General features: G+C 36.6%; 1 protein-coding gene across 7 annotated transcripts in view; it reads right to left on the reverse strand.

Moving 5' to 3' along the window:
* The window catches only part of SPAST (spastin), a 38578-nt gene that overhangs the window by 13691 nt on the left and 622 nt on the right, over window positions 1-24265 (reverse strand). For 2 of the 7 annotated variants that reach the window (XR_014954398.1, XM_021545457.3), the window contains exons 2-11: window positions 20331-20417; window positions 18997-19080; window positions 13456-13551; window positions 7427-7611; window positions 6286-6419; window positions 5902-5995; window positions 2564-2638; window positions 1279-1350; window positions 692-767; window positions 64-155 (exon numbers count right to left, since the gene is read on the reverse strand). Coding sequence is in view for 6 of the 7 variants with exons in the window: in XM_021545457.3 (XP_021401132.1) it covers window positions 64-155; window positions 692-767; window positions 1279-1350; window positions 2564-2638; window positions 5902-5995; window positions 6286-6419; window positions 7427-7611; window positions 13456-13551; window positions 18997-19080; window positions 20331-20417 (995 nt within the window). In the remaining variant the exon portion in view is untranslated. The remainder of the gene's footprint in view (window positions 1-63; window positions 156-691; window positions 768-1278; window positions 1351-2563; window positions 2639-5901; window positions 5996-6285; window positions 6420-7426; window positions 7612-13455; window positions 13552-18996; window positions 19081-20330; window positions 20418-24265) is intronic. The other 5 variants (XM_021545458.4, XM_031504312.3, XM_021545459.3 and 2 more) reach the window with 5 other exon arrangements.

The raw sequence follows: 24265 nt of genomic DNA on the forward strand, positions 1-24265 counted from the left end.
TACTAGCACCCACTACATTAGCCAATTTAGCTAAATTAAACAATACCAAGACTAAATACTTACACCATCAAATTCTATTAAAAACTCTGTTTTTAGACGCCTGCTAGCATCATGTTCACCTTCTCGTCTTTCACACAAAAGGCTATCAACTTCATCTAAAAAACAGAAATACATCTTTATTAAACATACAACATCTAAGTCTTTGTATTTGCCTAAGTTCCTTTGCTAATATAAGGCTCCACTAAGAAAGACCAGATCTTTATTCTTCAGGAGACAGACAGATCTTAGCAAAGTTTAAAAACTTGTGTGATGTGTTGGCCTTTGAATAGGTAATGCCAAGCACAAATGAAAGGTGAAAAAAAAAAATCTTTCTGATGATAAACTGCTACTCAGGACAAGCACAACATTTTCATGTTTGAAATTTAATGGATTTACACAGTAAAGACAGTACAATATTTTTCTTTTAGAGACCACCTCTTCCCACTATCACCACCAACTAAATAATGTAACAGTAATCTAACATGCTTAATACGAACTACTGATTGGCCTGCAGGTCATATCCGAGACAGCTGTCCTGAGCTGCAGAATTACCCAAAAGAAGTTTACCCAACTATTTCAATAGTTAATTACTAATCTTTGGTAAGTAAGATTATTTAAGAAAGCAAATGCAAGTTAACATTTAAGGTCTTACCAATAAAAATTATAGAAGGTTGAAGTTCTCTAGCTACTGCAAATAGAGCACGCACCAGTTTCTCCCCTTCACCCACCTAAAATAACAATAGACTGGTTTTGTAGGGGGTTAAAATTTTTACTAAAAGACAGCTAACAGAAGGATCTACAGAAAATCTTGCTGGTAACCAACCACACTCAGTCCATTTATACATATTCAGATTATCACTGGCTCAGTACATACAATGGTATTGCTTACATCTTACAAGAAACACTACAACTTCTCTTATGATCACATCTGAATTAGCCGCCTAGAGATTTTGGTGCCTAAATTACGAGAGTGAAAGAGTTGGGACCCAACTACTTCACTTTTTAAGGATGAAAAACCCCACAACCACTCATCTGCAATGCTGCCATTGCTGAGCTGAAAAAACCTTTGACATTGCTTTATCACAATCACAAAACAAAACTTGTTTTACTTCACAAGTCACTTTTAAAAAACTATAGGCTAACAGTTCACCAAGGACTCATCACAAGTCTCTGGCTTTCTTAAGCCCCAATTAAAGCATGGGTGTTTTCAAATCAATGTAATATACAGCCACTACTTACATATTTTGAAGTCAGACTTGCTGCACTGATGTTAAAGAAAGTAGCGTTTGATTCTGCAGCAACTGCTTTGGCCTGGTAAAAGAGGAAAAAACAAAAGTACTTTTAAAAACTATCATACTGAAGATACTTCTTTGCATCTGCAGTGACCACTCATGTCCTGGATGGACAGTTTTGAAAACCCCTGTTTCTTCAAAGGAAGTACTTTGTAAGTGGTATGGAAAACTTCTGTCCAGGTCACTTAAAAATGAGAATGGCTATGCAGCCAAATTAATAGAGGAAATTCCAGACTCACACAGACTTTTCTAATCCCATTAACTCCATAGCCAACTACAACTTGCTATGGAACAATAAAAGTCTCCATTTCCTTTACATTTATCCTGAGTAAACATCTAAGACAGTTTTAACTAATTTAGGGTGGTAATTAAAGGCATCGGTTGGATCAAGTCACAGAAAAATTATGGTGTTTTTTCCCCTCATTTATCTCTGCAAAAGCTGTTTTCAGAGGAAAGCTAGGGAAAATAATCAGTTGGAGTGCTCATTCAGACTACCCTCTTCTTTAACAGTTTCATCATATTCAAGAAATTATGATTCTCTGCTTAGAGAGTCTAATTTTAGCGATTAGCAATTATATTCCAGTATGTCAAACATAACAGATGAGCCTACATGAGCTGCTCTACATTCACACTCCTGCACTTGAGAGCTGATCCAGCTCCAGAGTCAGCAGAGAGTGCAGCTGCAGCCACACCATGTGATCAGGACAACGACACTCCATGCTCCCTGGCTGATGCATATTCTCTGGATCTAGCACATCAGGCTGAAAAAAAAAAGCTCTGGCTAGGCAGAGCTCTTCCACAGCTCTTACATTCTTTGCACAGCAGTGTGCGAGTAAGACAATCCCTTTTTTTGCTACTGTGCTCCCTCCTCATTTCCAAAATGTACTTCTAGTATGTTTCAGTGGAGAGCAGATAATTTCTGATTAAACACTGTTGTACAAAACAATTAAGCCACTTCCTTTTGGGCTCTCTGAAAATGAAATCTGGACTTGCTGGTTTTAAGTTTTAAAATATTACATGTCATAATGAAAATAATTAAAGAGAGACCAGTTTCACAATTCCCTCCATAAAATTCAGTGTTAAGAACAATTTTGCCCTTTTATATATAAAATCACACCGTAATACATATTCTGTAAGAGTGTACAGTTTATTAGTCCAAGCCCCAACCTGAAAGCCACCCCTTGTGGTTACATTTTAAGCCCAGGAATGCATGCATGAAGTAACTTCCTCACCAACATTGTCTTCCCGTTTCCTGGTGGGCCAAACAGCAATAAACCACGTGCAGGAGCTCTCAGACCTGTAAATAACTGAAAAGGACATAATCTTAAGTTATCATCAAGGACTTGAATAAAATGTTGCTTTACCTTTGTAAGAGAATGATTTAAGACTGAGGACACTGGCTAGCACTGATAATAACAGTAGCACTGAGTGCCACAACAGTACAGGCTTTGAGAGAACTACACGCTGTTACTAACTTGACCTAATGCACACCACTATTGTTTCCCACACAGCAGCTAAATTATTTTGTAATTGTTCTTGCCTGGATGCACTGTGCAAGCAGTTTAAAACACTTTCTACATGACAGACTAGCCTATCAAGTTTAAAGCATCAATTCCAGTTAAAAAGGGAGCAATGCAGGTGTACAATAGGAGAGCTAAAGTAGTGTTCTTACTAACTCTGGATGGAAGACCTCCATCTTTTCTTATTAAATGAAACTTCAGAAGACACGTTTTAAACAAAATTTCTTAAAATATTACTTAACAACCACCTGCTTTCTCTATGCTACTGACAGTCATCTCCTTTCACTCACTTTGCACCAGAGTCATCTTTCCTCTCTATAAAATTGCTCCCACCACACCTAGTGCAAGCAAGTCTACAAATTCTCACAGAATACATAACTTTTAGTTACTACTCCTGCCTGTTTTCCCTAGCACTTCATCTTTACCCCTTTCCTCAAAAGTTTTAGAGTTTCTCTTTTGGTCTCATACTCACCTCTCCCTTCCAGCTTCCAATAATTCCAATAAACAAGCAAAAGCCATAGGAGGGTATCTCATATACATCCTGCACTGTCTGCAGGCATTTCTTTCCACAATATCCATGACAACAAATAGCTCCATTTCCAGTGTTGTATTTCTGTCATGACTGACCAACATGTGTTTTCTTTCTTATTTCATCATCCACAGCATTTTATTTGTGCTTGACTGTGATCCCTAGAAGGAGTTACCCAGCTATCTACTAAGTGAACACTCCAATGTTTCTGCTGTCCATGCTGCTTTTTTTGCCTGACTTCTTTTGTTTGATATAATTCCTGGGGAGTTCCACCATTTTCACACAGCCCAGATCAAATCTGTAACTCCTCCTCACACTGATCATCACCTACAGTTCAGCTGCACTGATATTTATTACTGAGATACACAAAGCTTTTCAAGTTTTTGTTAACAGGTTAATTATACTAAACATGGTCTGAACTGCTAGTGTTTCATTAGCATCCTACCACTGAAATGGTTTCAGCCAATGTTTCCTGCTTATGTACCTAACTTTTGCTCTCCTACAAAAATACCACTGGCTTGTTAAATATGTTAAATATGAACTTAAGTTCAAAACTCATTAAGATCAAAAACTGAACTAGTGTTAATTTACTAAGCATCCCTCTATAGTTGCCACATCTGTTGTGCTCATTTATAAGGAATATAACCAACCCTCTCTACTTCCAAGGAAAGTTTAAAAATTCATGGGATTCTCTGTCCTTATTACATCTCAGCCTACACCAAGGTCAGGCCCAATGCCAGCTACAGTAATATGAGACAACCTTATTGAAGATACCATGTTACTGGAAAAGCTACTCCAAGCCTCCCATCTCCAAATCCTTCCCACCCAGCTCTCAGTGTTGGTGTCACTGAACAACACACTTGACATACTATTGCAGTGTAGTAACAGAGATGCCATAATGACATCTTCCTTCTGCATAACAACATCTAAGCACACACCCTTGTTCCCAAAGCTTTTTTCTCCTTACAGCTTGTATTTCTGTGATGCTATGCCAGATTTAAGGTTTCTTCCCTATGCTGCTTCAACACCAGTAGCTACATTAAGGGGAAAACCACACAGCAACTCCAGTCACCTGTCCATGTAACAAATGAGACCCACAAGCAAACAAAAAGTACAAACGGCAATTTTTCTTAAATAATCATAGAATCATAAAGTGGGGCTGGGTTGGAAGGGACTTTGAAGATTATCTACTTCCAACTTCCCTATCATGGGCAGAAACATTTTCCACTAGACCACACTGATCAAAGCTCCTTCCAATCTGGGTTTGGACAACTCCAGGGTGGGGCATCCTATGGTGTCTCATTATCCTCACAGTGAATAATTTCTTCACAATATCAAAATCTAAACCTATTCTCAGTTTGAAGCCATTTTCTCTTGTTCTGTTACTACCTGCCCTTGTAAACAGTTCCTCACCAGTTTTCTTGTAGGTCTCCTTCAAGCACTGAAATAATACAATAAGATCAGTCTGGAGCCCTCTTTTCTCCAAGCTTAATAACCCCAATTCTCAGCCTTTCCTTATAGGAGACGTGCTCCAGCCCTCTGATCATCTAGCTGCTCCTCCTCTGGACTTGCTTCAACAGGTCCATGTGCCCTTCCTGTGCTGAGGATCCCAGAACTGGACACAGCACTCTAGCTGAGATCTCATGAGAGCACTGAAGAAAATCACTGCATATAATTGCCTCAGAAATACTGCAACTTTTAGTAAGTTCAGCTTAAGAAAATGACCACTTTAATTTTTTCTTAAAAGTAGCAGAGAATTCCACTAATATGCAGACCAGGCCTGAATTTAGGCAGTCACAGTAGTTGAGGTACCATCTATGATAAATAAAAGCCTAAATTATTAACTTCCATACAGCCAAGTAGAGAGAAAATCTGCCCTCAAGTGTTATACATCTCAGTGTATTTGATTGTTCACTACACTTCTGGTATCCTTTCCATCTGTGAATAAGCTATTCAGTGTTTGACCAACATCCTGACAGAAGGATGTTGGTCAAAAACAATAACGTTTTTCCAAACAGATAGTGTCATCACCTAATTTACCTCCACAAATTTCCCCCATTTCACCCTTCCAGTTTTGGGCTTTGTCCTTTACATGGCCATATAGGGTTGGACATACAGCTATAGCTATTGGAACAGTCAGCCTGACAAACACTGACATATTTTGCTTGTTTGCTTTTGGCTGTTTGTTTGTTTTATGGGTTGTGGGGGTATTATGGTTCTGTTTTTGTTTGTTTTTTTTAGGGGTTTGAGGTTTGCTGACTTTATTTGGGCTTGAGTTTTTATGGAGTTTCTTTTTTTTCTTGCTCCAGTCACTTTCTGCAACATCAATTAAGCAGAAGACAAGGAATTTCATGGTACTATTTTAACATATAAATCCTTTTCCAAGATGGCTAGGACTCCACAGCTACTTGTAGCAATCATAATCAGTAAAAACGGGATTCAAGAATCATCATTTCATGTGTGAAGCACAGTACACTTCTTTAATCCTGTCACATATTGATAATAATACCCAGTTGCTTACCTCAGGTCTAAGAGAAGGAAGGATAACAATTTCTTGCAAAGCTTGTTTAGCCAGTTCCTGCCCTGCGATATCATCAAATTTGACAGCTGGCCCACTAACAAAGAAATGGAATACTAATTAGTCTAACAATGAGAGACACTTTTTCAGCTGCAGCTGACTAATTTAATGCATTTCACTATTTATACAGAACCCTTTTGAAAAAATCTACAACTTATATTGTTAAGTGTTTTAAAATATTATTTTGCCAAAGCAATAATAAAAACCCAACCAAAAAATCCTCAAAAAAACCCAACAAAGTACTAATTTCATTCCAAGTGGACCAAGATTGTACTGAATGCAAAACTGATTTACTGGATTGAAAAGACTACTTTTCTTCATACTTACCTATCAACAACTTCATTTAGGATAAGATTAGCAAGACTGCTGTCCACATTTCTAAATATCTTTGGGTCTTTCTTTTTTCGAGGAGCAGTGGTAGGAGTAGAAGGCTTGTTTGTTCTACTGTTTTTAGGAGCAGCCTGGAGAGGGGGGAAGGAAAAAAAAAACAAACCCAAAAACCCAGATTAATACTTTGAAAGCATAGTGTTAAACAAAGTAAGATCTACATTTCATTTGCTCCAGTAAAATAGCATGTTAACAAATACCCAATATTCTACTGCTGTATTTTACTACAAATCATACTATCATATTAGTCAGCCATGAGTAGGATACCTTAGGCTCCAGTGATGAAGGGTCTCCGGTTTGAGTTTTTTTTTGTTTGATAATTCATTTATTTAACTACAGTATTTTCCCCCAGCATACTCTGGAAATAAGCATCACAAACCATCTCAGGTTCTCAACACCTATAAGCAAGAACATCTACTGCTGTAATACTTTTTAGACAGGCCACTTAAGTCTTCATATTATATTACAGCAGCAATAATGTTTCAACAGAACAGTTATGTTCAGCCCATTCTGCTCTTTATTCTACTTTACTGGGTAATAAAGATGGAAGGGAACAAGATGGGTCAACAGAAATGCTATAATTTTCCATATTCTTACTATAGGACTTCTGTGTTTTAGTCCCAGCCTAACTACAATTTGCTTTTCAACGTGTTTGCAAAACAACCTCTGCATGCATGCATGCATGCATGCTTTGAAAGAGAAGAACATCTAGGGGGAAAAAATCTTGTAGCTTTGGAATAAGAGGTTTTTCATTCCATGTTTTACATACTATAAGTAGCATTTATTTTTCTTCTAGGTAACTTTCACTCAACTTCCCATGCAATTTTAAAAACATGTAGTATTTATCACTGTGATTGTACTTAAAATCCTTTTGCCCATGCACCCACCTGATGTCCTCCAATTTCTAAAATCCACTCTGCAGCTATACCTCAAGAGGCCTGGCTAAAAATTTGGAGTTTCAGTTTTTTCAAAAAACTTTCTGCTGCTACAATACTGCAATTAAGGCATTAAATCCAAAGCTGCTTCTGGAATTTACACTTGATTTTTCAAGTGCATACCTCCATATTTATCCCCACAATACCTTGTGAGCTGAAGGTGTAGGATTAGGCGCTAGTCTAGACACAGATGATGATATCCCACTGTAGCTGGGAGTTCTGTGGTGACCTGAAAGGCCTGTGGATCCAGTTTTTGCAACAGTCTTTGAACGAGGAAGGGAATTACTCGTGTGTGTTAAGGGATCCTTCTTTTTTGGAACTGCTCCACTTTCTATAAAGAAAACCAGTGTTGTAAGAACATTTGCAGCAGTCGTACTCTTACCATCAACTGCAAGTAGAAGATAGAATTGCTGAAACACATAATACTGCATTATAGAACAACACACATTTCTAAAGACTTTTGGTGTTTTTAAAGGGATATTGACTGCTGCTTTCACCTACAGATAAAATTCTAATCTTTAGTTCTCAAAATGAACCCTAGTTAGCCATCTTAGAAAAGCCAGAGATAACTCAGTCCCATTATCAAGGGAAGAACCATCTATTCCTTATAATGCAAAGTCTTCTGCTGTCTTCTTTCCCAAGAACTCTTAAAAATAACTATTACAATAACCCCCAAATTTCAAGCTTTTAGATTCTGAATATTGATTCTTTAAGTGATGTTAGCAGGCTAGTTAATTGGATGCCAGTTAACCAAACAGAAGCTTCACCAAGCATTTTAATCTGGAAAAATTACAGTAGTAGTTATACTTGCAAGTCACTGTCAGCTGTTTTTTCTTTCAATTATCTTTCACTTTTGAAATCTCGAGGTGTAAGTAAATTTTGAATGGACAACTCCAAAGCAGCTTACCTTCCTACATTAAAAATTATGTTTTAAAATATGTTTAAACATCACCAGACATTCCACTCACACAACTTATTCACCTCCATGATGAAGTAGAAAAGTCTCAAATTATGTGATAGATAAACTTGAAATATTTGCCACAGGCCATTAAACTACAAAAAGTCATTTTGGTCCAGAGTAAACAAAATAGCACTTGATGACTAAATTCTCCATGGGATATATGAGTTCCTTGGCACAGAAATGACAAGTGTAAAACATCAAATCAGATTAAGAGGTAAGAAGGCAATACAGCAAGTAGACGGGCTGGTCAGGCTGGTTAACTATTAGAGCACAGCTTTAGATTAGGGTATTTTTTTGTGGTGAGAACACACTACTGTAAATTGTCTAGTACAGTACTGTTGTCTGCAATGGAAACTATAAATACTGTCTTATTATATATCCTTTCAAAAGGATTAAGGAGTCTTTTGATTAGGTAAGAGAAATAGGCGATCAGAGGTAAGGAAGTTCAAAACAGATTTCAGCTGCAAGTGTCTTCACTAGGATTGTAGAAACTTGCAACTCAATTTAACCTGCTAAGGAACAGGCCAAGAACTCTAATTTTTAAGGAAATTATAATTAGAAAATTCTCTATAAAGAATTTTTAACTTATAACATTGCAGTTCACTAAAAAATACTTTAAGTAAAAAGCCTTGTAATTTTAAATGATGTGTTTAAAAAACTCAAGAGAATATGTCAGTCAAACAGTTTCAAAGAAGGATCAACTACTATGTTCTCAGACACTTTAAACATACTTCCAGGACCTAATCTCTACAAAGCCTGCAGGTAGCTGTAATTCAGTGAAAAAGTCTCTAAAGCCCTTCTTCAGTCACCAATCTACCCCTTTTTACAGTTACAGAAACTCTGCTGGAGTCACAATAAACAGTGCAGATACATCAATATGCAAGAAACAAGGCAACTTGACTAAATATAATTGAGTGTATTTACCTGTAATATGTTTCTTCTTAAAAACAAATGAACAAACAAAACCAAGAAAAACCACCAAAACTGACTACTGACTAAACCACACACAACCCCAGAGCTGGACATTTAGTTAATCATTCCTGCACAGGAATTTCCTAGTCAAAAACTCCTTAAAATTGCGTATACCTAGTGACTTTCAAGTTCAAAAAGCAGGATATGAATCTAGCTAGAATATATCTTGCTACTCAGCACTTTGGTCCAATTTAATCAAAAGGTGGCACTCAGTTTGGTCAGGGTTCTTTTTAGTCCACCTCAATCCCCTTTGCAGAGCTGGCTTGAAGTCAACATGGGAAGGCTTCAAAAACCTACATTAGTTTTTCTCTACGTCCTTCACCCTAACATGCTGCTCCATTACCTCACTTTCCCAGAACTGCTCCCACACATTGAGAACAATACACAGATACTGCAATTTTGAGCGTCATAAAATTGCACAGGTAAGGAATATTTCAGGAAGCTGGAAACAGAAGGGAGGAAAGAAGGGAAAATATTACAAATAATACAAATTATTATTTACTCTAACTGCACCTCCAGGACTCAAGACCCATAAGTTTACATGTTTTGTTGTCAGTCCTGATGGGTAGCACATAAAGAAGCAGTGATGAACAGTTCCTAAACATAGCTGTTTGCTGAATGTCAATTCCAGAGGGAAGCTTCATTTTACGTACAAATTTTCATTGAAGTAACAAATAAAAATAGTATCAAATTGTTCAGAATTAAAGTTTATCTAAAGCTTATCTATTTCTAAAGCATGAGGTGTTTAAGTGTACATCACACATCAGACAGCTCCTAATGTTCCATTATGCAAAATATATAATTTGCCATAACAAATGCAAAACCCTCCCCAACACATTTCTTACCCATTTTTATTTGTTATCTACTGAAAGACTGGAAATACATAGCCAGTGACTGATGCCTTCATAATATCTCCAGCAACCTTTTGCCAAATGCCTCACTGTTCTGTCAAAAACAGTAAGGAAGTACCTAAAACATGTTTTAATCACAAAGAGACATCACGGAGTTTTCTCAAGTGTATTTGAAACACTGAACAATTCAACTGCGTACTTCATACATATTCATAGAATAGTAATAGATGGTTAATCAGTTTGATTTTACTCTCTAATTCTGGACAGAATAATTTACTTTATAGCTCCAGGCTAACACCACTGGATTACACAGACATAATAGCTGCCTGGTCCTGAAAGTATCCCTGCAATTTTAATCTGCCATCCAAATACGCACACAACACAAATTACAAACAAGCAAGTAGCAAAATTTTGTCTGAGGTTTTCTACTGGCTGAACTGTGGTAAGATGCAGACACAGGTGCCCAATTTCAGACTCCCTTACAGACAAAAATGTTAAATGTTATTACATAATATGGATACTTATTAAACTGGTTTTAAAGTACAAATATCTTTGAATAAATCTAAGAGAAACTTTATTATATTAAATACCTGGAAATGCAAAAACAATCTTAAAATTATGCAGTTGTAGCTCATTTATTTAATATAACAACATTCTTTATATTTCTAAAAAGCAAACCCATTATATTTTCTTTTCTGCACTTAAACCAGATTAAAGCACATGTCAATAAACAAGCTTCTACTAATCTCTAACTTCTAAAGCATCCAAAAGAAAGCTTAAATTCAAATTAACAGCAGCGATTCCAGTACCGCAGAACAATTTCCAGCCTTCAGTTGTGACATCTTAAAAATCATCAGGGAATATTCCTCAGAAATTACCTACATATGCCTATTGAGAAGTAAGATAAAGGGACTAAAACAAGTTATTGTACACGGTCTGTGGACACCAAGTTGGAAGAAAAATCCACCAGTCTAAAATTATCTGTAACTTTATGTATGTAATTTCATTTAAAAAAGCAATTAAACAAAAAAACTTTAAACTGCTGTTTTAAACTTGCATCAATTGCAAGACCGGTCATTATTCAGGATAAGCATTCACAACAGCCCCCAAAATCATAATTCTTCAAAAATTCAATTCAGATTTTTCAAACAGGTAGATGCAAGCAATAAAAGCTACTTAACAGAAAGCTCCAGCACTTAGAAGGACGTGCTGTGTGTTTTTAATGGTAGCACAGCTACACAAGCCAGGAATTACAGCTGCTCTCCTTTCTGAACTGGCAGATTCACATCAGTAAAAGATCTGCTTTTGTCAAATTAAGCTGTTAAAAACAATCTTGTTGTTACTTGTTCTTCTACTCAGGGAACTCCTCTGACAACTTCAGTATTAAAAATAGAACTTCTGCACCATGACAAACATTGCCAGTATATATCTACTATTAAAGACAGGCCAGCAACTCCTTCCATGTGAAAAATGAGATAAAATACTAGCTAGCTGCACAATATCCATGTTGAGGCAATAGAAATGCAATGCTCTCTCTGGCCATCCATCATGCTGGGATTTACACATAGAATGGTATACACTGGAATTACTGTAATACTCTAGGTATTGTATGACTAGTAAAGGAGTTCATAAAACTCAAACTCTGCCTTTGGCAAGACTGGTATACTCTCTTCGCTTAGCTTGTTTTGAAAAAAAAGAAAACAATCCACAATGCAAAGGAAAACAAAGATATTTGAGGGAGAAAAATATCTAATTTAAGACTGCTATGAGAAGAAGAATGATGAATATTAAATTAATATTATTTCCAAGTAAAGGCTGGGATCAAAGCTACTTGCTATTAATTTTAAGACAAGTAACTGCATAGCCTTCTGCAACTGAAGGGCAGGTGATACTACTGCTACAAGGTCTTGAAAAACTTCAGTACAAATGCGGAAAATAAACTTCCAAGAAAAATCTCTAGCTATTCATGTAAGTTTGGAAACCACAAATGCTGAAGACAGGGACAGGATTGTGTTACAATCAAGTAACTTGGGCAGGAAGGCTGACACAAATAGTATCTTGACAGAACGAAGAGTCTCAAATCAGTAACATTTGGAAATATAAAAAATGTGTAACCTAGCTGTGAGAATAGAATCTTACACAAAATTATGAAGCAAAAACATCTGTGAAAACTCTGGCCTTTAAAGGCAAATAAAAGAAAGCAATGTAATTTTAGACCAAATAATGGGCAAAAAGACACTTTGCTTATGTGAAAACTAAGAATGACCATATTTCATAAAATCCTGAACTTTTAGAAAGCCCAACCTTGTTAGGCAACAGGGCAGGTAATACTTTCCACAGATAGAAAACTAAGCTTATGCCAGAGCCCTGTGGCTCAATACCTCTGCAATACCTCAACCTTCTCAGTCCTCTTATCTGAAGTAGCCTGCAAACTGATTTTGTAGTTTTCTAAGAAACCCTGTCATCTACTTTGTGTTTTTAAATGATCAGAGCTGTCCATATGAAAACACTATGTATAAAGGAAACACATGTATAAAGGAAGAACAACATCAAGATGATTAGCAGATTGAAGCATAACCACCTTTATACCCTGCTTTTAAGAAAAAAAGGTGTATTACAATTATGTTCTTACAAAAAACACTTCCTCACCCCACACCCCAGAAAGAAAAAGCAAGCACAAAAGCATAAGCAGCAACCATTTAAGAAATCCAGACACCTGCTAATAGCCTAACTTTCATTGCACTATATCAGGGATCCCACAACTGCAAGCATTCAGTACTTTGGGTAACCCTTGGACTTCCACAAATTTACACCTTGTTTATGTACAAAAAAAAAGTTCATTTTGCTATATTAATAAGTTTGGTTCAGTCTTCTGGGAAAGGATTAAAACAATGTTCCTTGACAAAATACAAGACTTGCTATCATTCTCCCCTCATTTCAATTGAGTATCACTTTCTTGATGTAAAAACCCCCAGAATTTTAAAGTTGCTTAATGCATATTCACAATATCATAAAAGAAGAGCTAATTAATGAAGGCACAACATATAACCTATATATCCAACAATGACACTTTCTAAAACAGGTTTAATGTAATTCCTTGAAGAATATTACATGAGAAATATTTTCTAAAATGCTGCCTTAGTAAATAATTTGAATTCTAGTACAGTCATTGTAAGAGACAACTGAATACTATAAAATAAAACAGTGTTGTCAAAGGATGTTGCTGGGAAGGATGGAATGTATTTTTATACAAAGCCCTTAAAAACAGAAATATAAATAATTTTATTTTATAGCTGGTGGGGCCAGAATATAGCATTGCATTATTTTGCCTTGTAACACACCAGGAACGGAGAGACATCCCCTCAATAGGTGCTGGTAAAACCAAACCCACCTGACTGGAGATGTCCATTGCGGCATGCCAGGTTAGTACTGTCATTATAGATCTCCATTTGCGGCTTGGAAATTTGCAAAACTGCCTGCAGCTTCTCTACATAGTAGAACAGAGGGGGAGGGAGGAAAAAGGACAAAATAAACAAACAAAAAACCAAAAATGAACCAAGAAAATTTATGTATGTTGAACACAGAAATGTCAAATTTGGCTTTGTTATAGTTAAAGATAAAAGGAATATTTCTATCTATTCTACACATTCAGCAAATGTGTAAGAAAATTCTGTTAGTATGAGCATGACTGAAAACAGCTTTAAAACTCACCCTCTATGGCTGAGTTAATTACAACAATCTTTCCAGTCTAGTGAATTGCAGTTCTCAAAAACAATGTTCAGGATTAAGTCCATTTAATTTAATAATTTTTTATGTTGATAACACATTTCTGAAAGTCCTCAAGATGTTACTTTTGATCAGGTGCAAGGAGTCCTCACTTCTCTGCATATTACATGTTCCACTTAAGTAGTAACAGCCAGTCAACATTTTACAGAAACCTTCAAACTTCAAGCAGAACACCATATACACATTACAATGATGTCTTTTGACATCTCTATTTAGATATTTAATTACCTTGAAATTAAGTCAATAAAGTTATCATACAAATTATGTTCTTTAGGAAGATTAACTTCAGAAACACCTGAATACAGTATTAATAAAGCTAAAGATTAAGGAGAAAGAAATTGACTCTAAAAAGTAACAAAAAACAGCCAAACCATAAATCAAAGAGGTCTAAGACTGCAAATACGAAAGAAAAGTTAAGGACCACTTGTTCCCTGCAGCCCAGCTACCACTCCTGCTTTTCCCACTGCAGTTAAAAACCTCTAGGCCATACTTTTGGGGGCCTTTACTACCTCTCCCATCTTTAGTTCACACACACTCCTCTTGTTTTAAAAACCAACCAATCTGTAAGGCATACACTGTTAAACTCTCTCATTCCCTCCTGGTGTTTTCTTTACTTCTTCTCCCCCCCACAAGAAATAACACTACCAAGAAGCTGCAAGAAAAGAGATGCCAAGCAGAAAACCAATGTTCTCTGGTAATATGAAAGCATATATTGCAAAAGCAGACAAATTCTACTGAAAATGTACACAATTAAGATCATAAATAACCTGTCTGGAGGAAGAAGTGCCATTCAGAGCCTGTAGATGAAACAACAAACAAGCATGAGCACTTCCTTCCTTAGGCTTCTTTACCTGTTACAGATCTTTGTCTAATCTTTCAGCTTCATTCCTTTCCTCTTCTTCCTGCTCCTCATCACTCACCACATAGCTTTCCTGAATATTATCCTTATACCTCAGAGTTAAAATGATGGCTTAATAACATTCAGGTTGAACAAAATGTGGTTTAGAATGAAAATTTGTTAGTCACAGGCAGATATGAAAAGTTAAAGTTCAAGATTAATACACAAGGTTTACTTAATTTTAAATTCAAAGTTTTGAAGAGCCAGAGTAAAAAAAAAAAGTCAATCACACAAGAACAGCTAACAAACAGCCACAAGCTCCGCAACGTCCAAGAAGTTACCCTCATAAGTTTTCCCCTCCAGAAGGGTAAGTAAAATCCTTTTAGTAGGACCGACTGCAGATAGCGCACTACTTTAGTAGACATAGCACTACCAAAGGAGGCAGCTACTCCCTGTCCAGTACACGCAATCCAAATGGAAAGAGCATACAGGAAGCTCAGGAAGCTAAGTATTAATAGACTTTTAAGATACTAGATAATCAGCTGAGTTTTGGAGAACACTTCTGAGCTTAATAAAAAAAACTTTCTAGTGAGTGACTGTAATAACACCAGTTGGCTTGCGCAGGAATTCAGGAAATGCTACAATCTGACACTAGGGTTCTACTACAATTATCAATGCTTAGATAGTTCCATGAATTCAGGAACTCCAGAACTCCAACCAAAGGAAAAAATGTAATCCAACTCTTGCCCAGTTTCGATTCAGAGTCCTCTCATCGCATTACCTATTAACATGTCATTTTAGTATTTCACATAAAATGTCAAACGGCAAATACATCACTTTGCTTTAGGGATGGTATAGCTGTAGGTTCCTCTGGAATATCAAGAATAAAATGAGCTTTTAAATATTATTCCAGGGAATTACAGGATTTTCCATTTAAATACTTTCTCCCTATTTTTCCAGACACTGACAGAAAATTCAGATTCTCGTTCATTATTTCACCTTCACGATACAACACTGACATAAACCTTCCAAGCAACCAGCAATGCAGTCACTGCCTTATTTAGGTAACACTGGAGCTTCAGTTCAAGGGAACTAATTTCTACTAAAAGTTGCCACCCTGTAACATAAGCCTGAAGCAAAAAGCACCATCTCCTCCAAGAAAGCGAAATATTCCAAAATGTGTCCATTGAAGGCTGTATCTACACAGGCAGAATAGAGGAATATTAACACCCTCCAAAGAGGATACTGATGACAGATATTTGAATTATGTGTCGCATATACACCTCAGTCAAAATACTGAAGCTACACTAAATACACAGGAAGGCATTTGTGACAGAAATCTATGCCCCTACAGAAAGTCTCTCTGAAATGAGAGAACACAAGTAAAAATACATCAACAGAATTAAACTGAATAGTGTTGCATTGGCCATTACAATCATCTATCCTTAGGAACAACAAGCTGCCAAGTTCTGTTTATCTATAGAAAACATATATCTCCTCTCATTCTAAATACATCAAATTTAATTACTTTAACATGGGTGATCAGTCAATCAGGAGAGACCAGGTGTGTGAAAAGCAAGATTTAACCACACAACTAAAATACCCTAAACCATGTCAAAAATGGGGGACCAAATCAAATGGAAGAACTTCCAAGTCCCCTGACAGCCAGCACAGCCCAATATGGTCAATGGACAGTCAAAGTCATCAAGTCCCCTTGAGGTGACCTGAAACACACCAGCAGTCACTTCAGCTTTCAGACTGTATCACAGGACAGCTTTCAACAGCATAAGATACATAATTTAGACTCGGTATGAAAACAGGGCTCAAAGTAGGAAACTCATCATCCACAATGGGTAGCTCCATCCTCTTCCAACAGTGAAAGGCATCAGTGGTGTGATGACAGACTGGTAACACATGGGTGTGATCAGACATCACACTCTCACCAGTGGTGTTGAACAGCACCATCAGCGGGGTCATGCAACTTAAACTGATGTACCACCACTAAAAAGAAAACAAACAAAAAAACCACAAAAAACCCCAAACAAACAAAAAAACCCCAAAAACCAAACCAAAACAAAAAAAAGGCAAAAACCCAACAACACTGAGCACTTTCAAGGGACAGTTCTAATCAGCACGATTTAATTTTCACTTTCTATGTGCTACCAATGTAACCTGCTTGACTGGATGGGTTTTGAGTTAGGCAGTCTGCAATCACATCTCCCTCTAGAAAGCAGGATGAAATATTTGGCATTATTGTCTGGTTTGCTTTATCCTTTCAGCTAACGCAATAAAGGACTTGCCTATGCTGACTTAAGAAAGGGAGAAATTCCACAGAATTAACAGACAACATTCTTATGAGCTCAATTCACAAGAAAAGTCACTTCATTAAACAGAAATAGCTTCAAGAGCCTCATGGTTAGTTCAACTACAAAAGGATCTTTACACCATGCAAAAACTTCCAAATATCTGTTACTATAAGTAACAGGCTAAAAGTGTGTTTAGAACACCACATGGAATTCAGTTCTAGATTACCTTAGATTGCTACAAAATCCATGTAAAATGGCAGACAAAAATAATAAAAAATATGCTGTCAACACTTCTAAGTTGGTTAGATGGCATAACATATTACTCAAATAGAACTCTAATGATCAAACTTGTAGGGATTTAAAATCATTGAAATATCTCTCCAAAGCATATATTTTGTCTTCCTAAAGGGCACATGACTTGCTCCTTTTTATCCAAATTTTGCTTTTAGGTACATTGTATGAAGCACATCATCAGTAAAAATAACAAGAACCTAGGCAAAACAAAGTGTTAAACTGATAATTTAAAAATAATTCATTACTTTACATCAACTGATGTAATAAACACTATTCTATCTGTTTACCTTTCAATTTGCACTCTGAATGAAGCAAACAAGTAGCATGTGATCACACATTCTGATAGTTGAGATGAATATACTTCAACTTCAGGGCTTTTTGTGAATTTTACCCTTTGTTTCTTTTCCAGGAGATCACAGCAAGTAAGCAATTTAAAAACACTGCTACTGAAGTAATACAAGCAAGGATGAAGCACTATCCACACAACACAAACACTGTTACCTCAAGCCATACCTTATCAAAGATTGTTAGCATGTAACCACTTTCACTCCATTGTTCCCTAGTTCATATTACCTCTAGAATTCAGCTTTTAACCCTAGTAAGTGGAAAATATATTTTCTCCATATACTAAAACTGTATCAAGAAATACCCATAAAAGCGTAGAAGACAGATGTCTCTTTCACCTTCTGTCCCCTTCCATTTTTTTCAGAAAATATTTAAGACATTAGGAACTCAAGGGAAACAAAAGGGGCTCCCTTCCTGGGGGTTGTCGCAACTCCCCTGTCAATCACCAATTAGGACTACAGACGTGTAAGAGGAGCAAAGAGCTCAAGTTTTCCCATCTGCTCTATATGCTCCTATAAGAATGAGTTAGTAGAACTTCATACATGAGAGGCTTATGATTAAAGCTGAGATATGCAAGTTAAAATCAAGTACATTTGTTAGTGTACTCCTAAAGAGCAATTTTAAAAATATCCCTTGTTTTACTTTTGCAGACTGAACTGAAAGCATTTTCAAAGCTTTAAATTTAGAAGATGCACTACACAGAGCCACGAGTCTGCTGTTTGATGGGAGGATCTTTACTCTGTTAAGAGCTTATATACAATATTTAATTTTAATAAAGATAAAGCTATATAACACTATGCTTCTGAAAAAACATGACCTCACCTTCTAATTTTAAAATAGCACACTACTAGAAAATAATCAAGAATATTAGAATTTCACAACCTTATGGTCTACATGATGTTAAAGAATTATTATTATCATCATCATTATTATTATTTACCAATAGTAAGGAAAATTGTTAATATAAGTAACAGCGAAATCAACAGAATATTAAGTAGTTACACTTACAGGAAGCACACTTAGCACTCATGATCAGCAATATATCATAAATTTCAATACAGTACTAACAGAAAAACCCTGAACAAACTTCATCAGGAGTTAATCGATTAAGATTTCCTCATTTTATATGTCAAGTGTGCTATGATATAACGACTTCTCAGTTACTTTTATACCTGAAAGTGGGTCATGAAATCCCATTTTCAAAACCCATCAACAACACTCTCAACTAAAATTAAACTAAAGAGACCCTACAAAGATAATGACTCCTTCACTTTAAAAATCAACGTAATATTTTAGAAGAAACATTAAATGAAGTTGTGCAAATAATTACAAACTTTCCAAAGTCATGAATTGTAACTGGTACCTAAAAGCTGCAACCGATCCTTGGCCATTGCCAAATTTGTCATCATTTTAGATTGGAGACGTCGAGCCCGTTCACACTGATCACCTTACAAAGAAAAATCCATGTTAAAACACAATTTGGTAAACTTAAGTGCTAAAGTACTGGTACCCAGCCTTCCCTCCTCCTCCTCCCACCCCTTATCTATCTCTTCCACTATGGAACTTCATTACAAAACTAATGAAAAAATCTCTAAAGTTTCCTATTTATTCAAGAATTTAGAGTTAGTTGACACTCTCTGCTTTACAACACTGCTTATAGAGTGATGGGAGCCCACTCCCTGCTTTGCATATTGTCTAACATTTCATGCTGACCTAATATGGCCCTTGTCTCTGCATTTCTCTGAACAGCAACCAAATGAAAAAAAGATTTTTAAAAAGCTTGAAAAGTGACTGAGAGGCAAGTACAATTTGAAAGAATTCATTCTGGCAAAATTAACAGATTTAAATTCAGTTGACTGTGTCCCTTTACATTTCAAAACACAGAATTAGACATTAACATCACTTTCTAAGAAACACTATCTGTTAAAGTCAAGCTTTTTTTTAAACTGTGCGATTTATACAGGTTATATCAAATGCCTCTTGTATTGCCCCCTAAGTAAGATCACCACATACTTCTAAACACAGGTGAGGGAATAAATACAAGCCTGCAAAAACACTTACAGGTTTAGGTTTGGGGCAGGTGATTTCGGTTTTTATTATTATAATACTATTTTGAGGATACAAATTTTCAGCAAGTCCTTCACTGCACCTGTATTTCTATGGTACATACCTGCTTCTACACTAAAGGTTAAAATGTTTCCGCATAGAGAGATGGCTTTCTTCCTTTGTTGGAAATGTTCAGTTATTTTGGCCTAAAGTTATTCAGAAATACAATGTCAGGCCATTCCAAATTGGGGGGTTTCTTTTTAGATTACACTGAAGGGAGTATAAAATTCTGCATAAGTGAGAACATGAACTGTCACCTTAAGCAAATCAAATCAAAACTCATTATTTTGGCATTCCCATTATATAAGAAATCACATGTTTTACTTAACAGTGTTCATGAACTCCTTATGATTTTGCAGAGTCTGAAAATATTTGGAGCAGGATTTGCATGTGATATAGACCGGAATATTAAGGCAGAACGAGAAAAGGACCAGTGCTCATCTACAGCTAAAATGGGACTAAGAAAGATCCTTATGAAATAATTAATACAGCAGCCTGCTGCTAGCCCCTACCATATTTAGTAATATTGATTTCTCACTTCAAAGAAGTCATAAACCAAAATCATTTCGACAAAACTCAAAACTGGCTTACCTTGACCAATTACTAAGACAGCTATTCCTTTTTCCAGTTCTTCAATTCCTTTCTTATACCATTCAACAGCTTGTTCCTTTTGTCCTGCTTAAAAAGGAAGTGAGCCCATTATTTTCTGAAATGAATTAAAACTTAGGAATGGTTCTACATAATGCTGCATAGAACAAGAGAGAGGAAGAGATATTTTAACAAAAATCTCTGATTTAAAGGAAGTCTTAAAGGGACACTGCCAACTTTATATCTATTTAAATATCAAATAAACTTTTCTATTAAAAACAGGTACTACACCAGCCTCAAATCACTTTTGCCTGTTTAAAGAATAATTCCTCATCTACCTTAACAAAATAAATTCCCCTCTCCCTCCCCCCCCCCAAAAAAAAAAATATAAAAGCTCACCTACACATATTCATTCCCAACAGAAACAGTGAAATTAATAGCTTTTACTTCTGGAACCCAACATAAACAGTGAAATTAACAGTTTTTACTTCTGAAACATCAACTACAGCCTCTTAATCTTCCAGTGACAGCCAGTAACAGCCAAAATAACACTAGAAGCACAGAAACGCAAGAAGAAAAGCAACAAGTCTAAGACACTACAGAGAGAGATGAGAGATACTTCTCTGGTTACCTTTTGTAGAGTGCAGCTCATTTGTCATGAGGGCATTTCTTTGTTTATGCTATTATGAAACTGCTGTATTACAGGTGTGTGCCAACTTTCACATGAAGCAGAACACAGGCAGAGCTAGAACACACCTCTGTACCAACCATGTCCTGAGTGGATATTGCAGCAAACACAACCTGAAACATGCCTGTGCCTGACTTAAGCTATGTGACACCATGACTGCAAGTCAATCACTGAAGACCTATTAATATCTACTTCATAATGCTCCTTTTCTATAAATATTCTGCATTAAAAATGAATATGTCTGCATATGGAAAAATACTCTTGGAAAAATACTCAACATAATTATATCACACTAAGCATGCATTCCCACAGAGGAATATAACAGATTAGATATTAGAACTTAAAACCTGATCAGCATTAACAAGCTACTAGTGGTAAAAAAATTAAAAAAGCCTATAATGAAACTTTAGATACCATTACTCTAGTTTCAGAATGACAGTGTTTCACAAAACTGTTCCTAAGTGCCAGTTACCAGTAGCTGTGTGCTTGTACACTCAAATCTTTTGATAACTTCAGTCCCAAACCTATTTTCTAGCAAATTTCAGTTTTAACAAAAATATTTCAATACATTTCTAGAATCATCTTCAGGGTTTTTTATTGCTCCTCTTCAGATTAAAAAAATCTCTTAATAATAACATTTGGCAAGTTCCCCAGTGCAGGTAATTTCATGCTTTGCTCTTCTTAGCACCACAAACCACAGACTGCCTGCCTACAGTAATGAACACCACACACCTTGGGAGTTATTTCATTACTGCCCTTTCTTCAACAGCCTCACATATCCTTACTGTTAAGGACAAAGCTAGATAAATGAAATTACCTGAGGTGACTTCAATCCTCTTTTGAGACTTTTCTTTAAGCTTCTTCTCTCCACCACCCACAGAAACAGTTTCAACTGCAGTGTAAATCATAAATCTAATACTGATTATAGCTAAATAAAATCTTGATTTGAGATGATTCCAGCCACCTCTGCTAACAAAGCCTGAATGGCTTTATTATTCTTAGGGGCAGATGCAAACATTACAAGGTCATCATTAAAATTTCACTTCCAGCTTTTAACTGGAGAAAGCTTTCACAGCACAATACCACATCAAGCTGTTTGCAAAGGTTGTGCTCCACTGCCACACAGAATGATTGACTAGTTCTCAATGATTATGACATTAAAAATAAAATAAATGTCACATTCCTTGGAAGTTGCTGATTTGCTATATTGGCTCTGGCAGAATGGAGCTGATTTTCCTTAAACAGCCCCAATGGCACTGTGTTTTGGATTTGTGACTAAAACAGCTGATAACACAGAAATGTTTTGGGTGTTGCTGAACAGCACAACCTCAAGGTTTTCTTTTTCCCATCTAGATCCCCAGTGAGTTGGCTGAGGGTGCACAGGAAGTTGGGAGAGAATACTAGCAGGATGACTGACCCAAACAGGCCAACAGAATATTCTGCATCATACAATATAATGCTCATCAATAAAAACCTCGGTAGATGAATAACTGAATGAGGGCTGTCTTCCAAGGCAATCATCACTTGGAAAGATTTCTCACCCTTTTTCCCCTTCACTTTTGCTCCTCCTATGCTCTCCCCTGTCCCACTGAGAAGAATAATCCACTGTGTGGATGCTTAACTGTTTGCAGGTGTCAACACACCATATGTGCCTTCTTAGAAAAAAATATTAAGCATTAAACTGTAAAAATGCCAAAACAAGAATAACTGCCCTAATTCAGAAGCATAAAAAATTACCAGAAGTGCTATCAAAATTACTGAAGTATGCATAGCTCCCACAACAGCAAAAATGCCACATAACTAATAGGTTATTAGACAATTCAGAAATTCCACCAATTTCACATACTGTGTCTAACATATAGTTTTGTCTTTGAAGATATAAAAAGCTTGCTTACAGATCAAAACTTTTTCAAAGATAAGACAAGTATTCTGGTAAAATCAGATAAGCAAATAACAAATCTATATATCAAATAACAAATCTATGAGTTCTTTCTCAATGGGATGTATATTGCAGTTGCAGGACTGTTACAGTTTTGTAACTGCTCATATAAGCAGCAAAGATCATCTTACTAAATGCATGGCCTGTGCAGCTAATTCATGTATGATCACTCTAAAGATACCTACAGAGCAAGTTAATTATTAAAATTCATATTTAAGGGCTTACCCACCAAACCACGTACAGTTAAACATCACAGCAGTGGAACAGGTGCCTGATAAGGTAAGACTTTGCTACTCCTCACAGAGCAATCATCAACAACACTGAAGCCTCACCTTCTTTCATGCTTTGCTCCTATGACCCTCAGTGCTCTCTCGCTGTACACCTGTGCTGAACTAACCCTGCTGCACATGGTGCGCAGTTTTTTCTCTCCCAGAGCACATACCACTGCCACTCCCAAACTGTCAAGGCAAAGGAGGACACATCCCATGCTTTTCTGGCGCTCTCAGTGTGCAGCACCTATTGAAGACCTACTCCTATATTTTTAATCTCCTCTTCTAGGATAGCAGTTCTAGTAAAGCTCAACTGAAAGTTTAGAATAAAGTAATCTGACTTTTCCAGAGAATTTTAAACACCAGCACAGCAGGTCTCCAAGGCCTACCTTCTGCATGCTGACAGAATCATGCTGCTGCATTTAGAATAAATGATTAAATTTAATTTAGTATCAAGTGTTTTGTTTGGTTGGGGTTTATATTATGCTCTACAAAAAAAAAAAAATCCTCACTCCTCTGTTTTATTTCATTGAATCCTAAACGTTCTCCTTAAGGTCTTCTCACCACACAGTGGTAGGTTTTTAGGTTTTTTAAGAGTATTCATGGCAAACTTAAAGTTTAAGAAAAACATGTTTTAAGAAACTGCCAAAATACTTAAAGTAAGTATTTATTTCCTTAAAATCACACCACTCCAAGTGGGCATTCTGAGGGCTAAGTAACCTGAAGCCTCGCTCGAGGACTCACATCATTTGTCAGGCAGTGCATTATAGGATGCATCTTTATTATTGTCCTTGGTGCTTTTGTTGTCCGGCTAGCTTGGTGGAGGCTAGTTACAGTCACACACCCGCCCGCAATTTTAACCGCCTCACCCAGACCCCCGCGGCAAAAATTATGTTTTTGGGGAGAAATACAAGCACTTGTATTGCAAGGGGAATGAGGCCGCGCCGCAGCTTTGTGATCCGACCCGCGCCTGCGGGCTGCGGCAAGGACCAAAGCACCGCCACTGCATGCGGACACGGCACGGCTCACGGCCGCACAGCCC

Source organism: Lonchura striata, chromosome 3, assembly GCF_050655825.1.
Source record: "Lonchura striata isolate lonStrDom1 chromosome 3, ASM5065582v1, whole genome shotgun sequence".
Taxonomy (NCBI): Eukaryota; Metazoa; Chordata; class Aves; order Passeriformes; family Estrildidae; genus Lonchura; species Lonchura striata.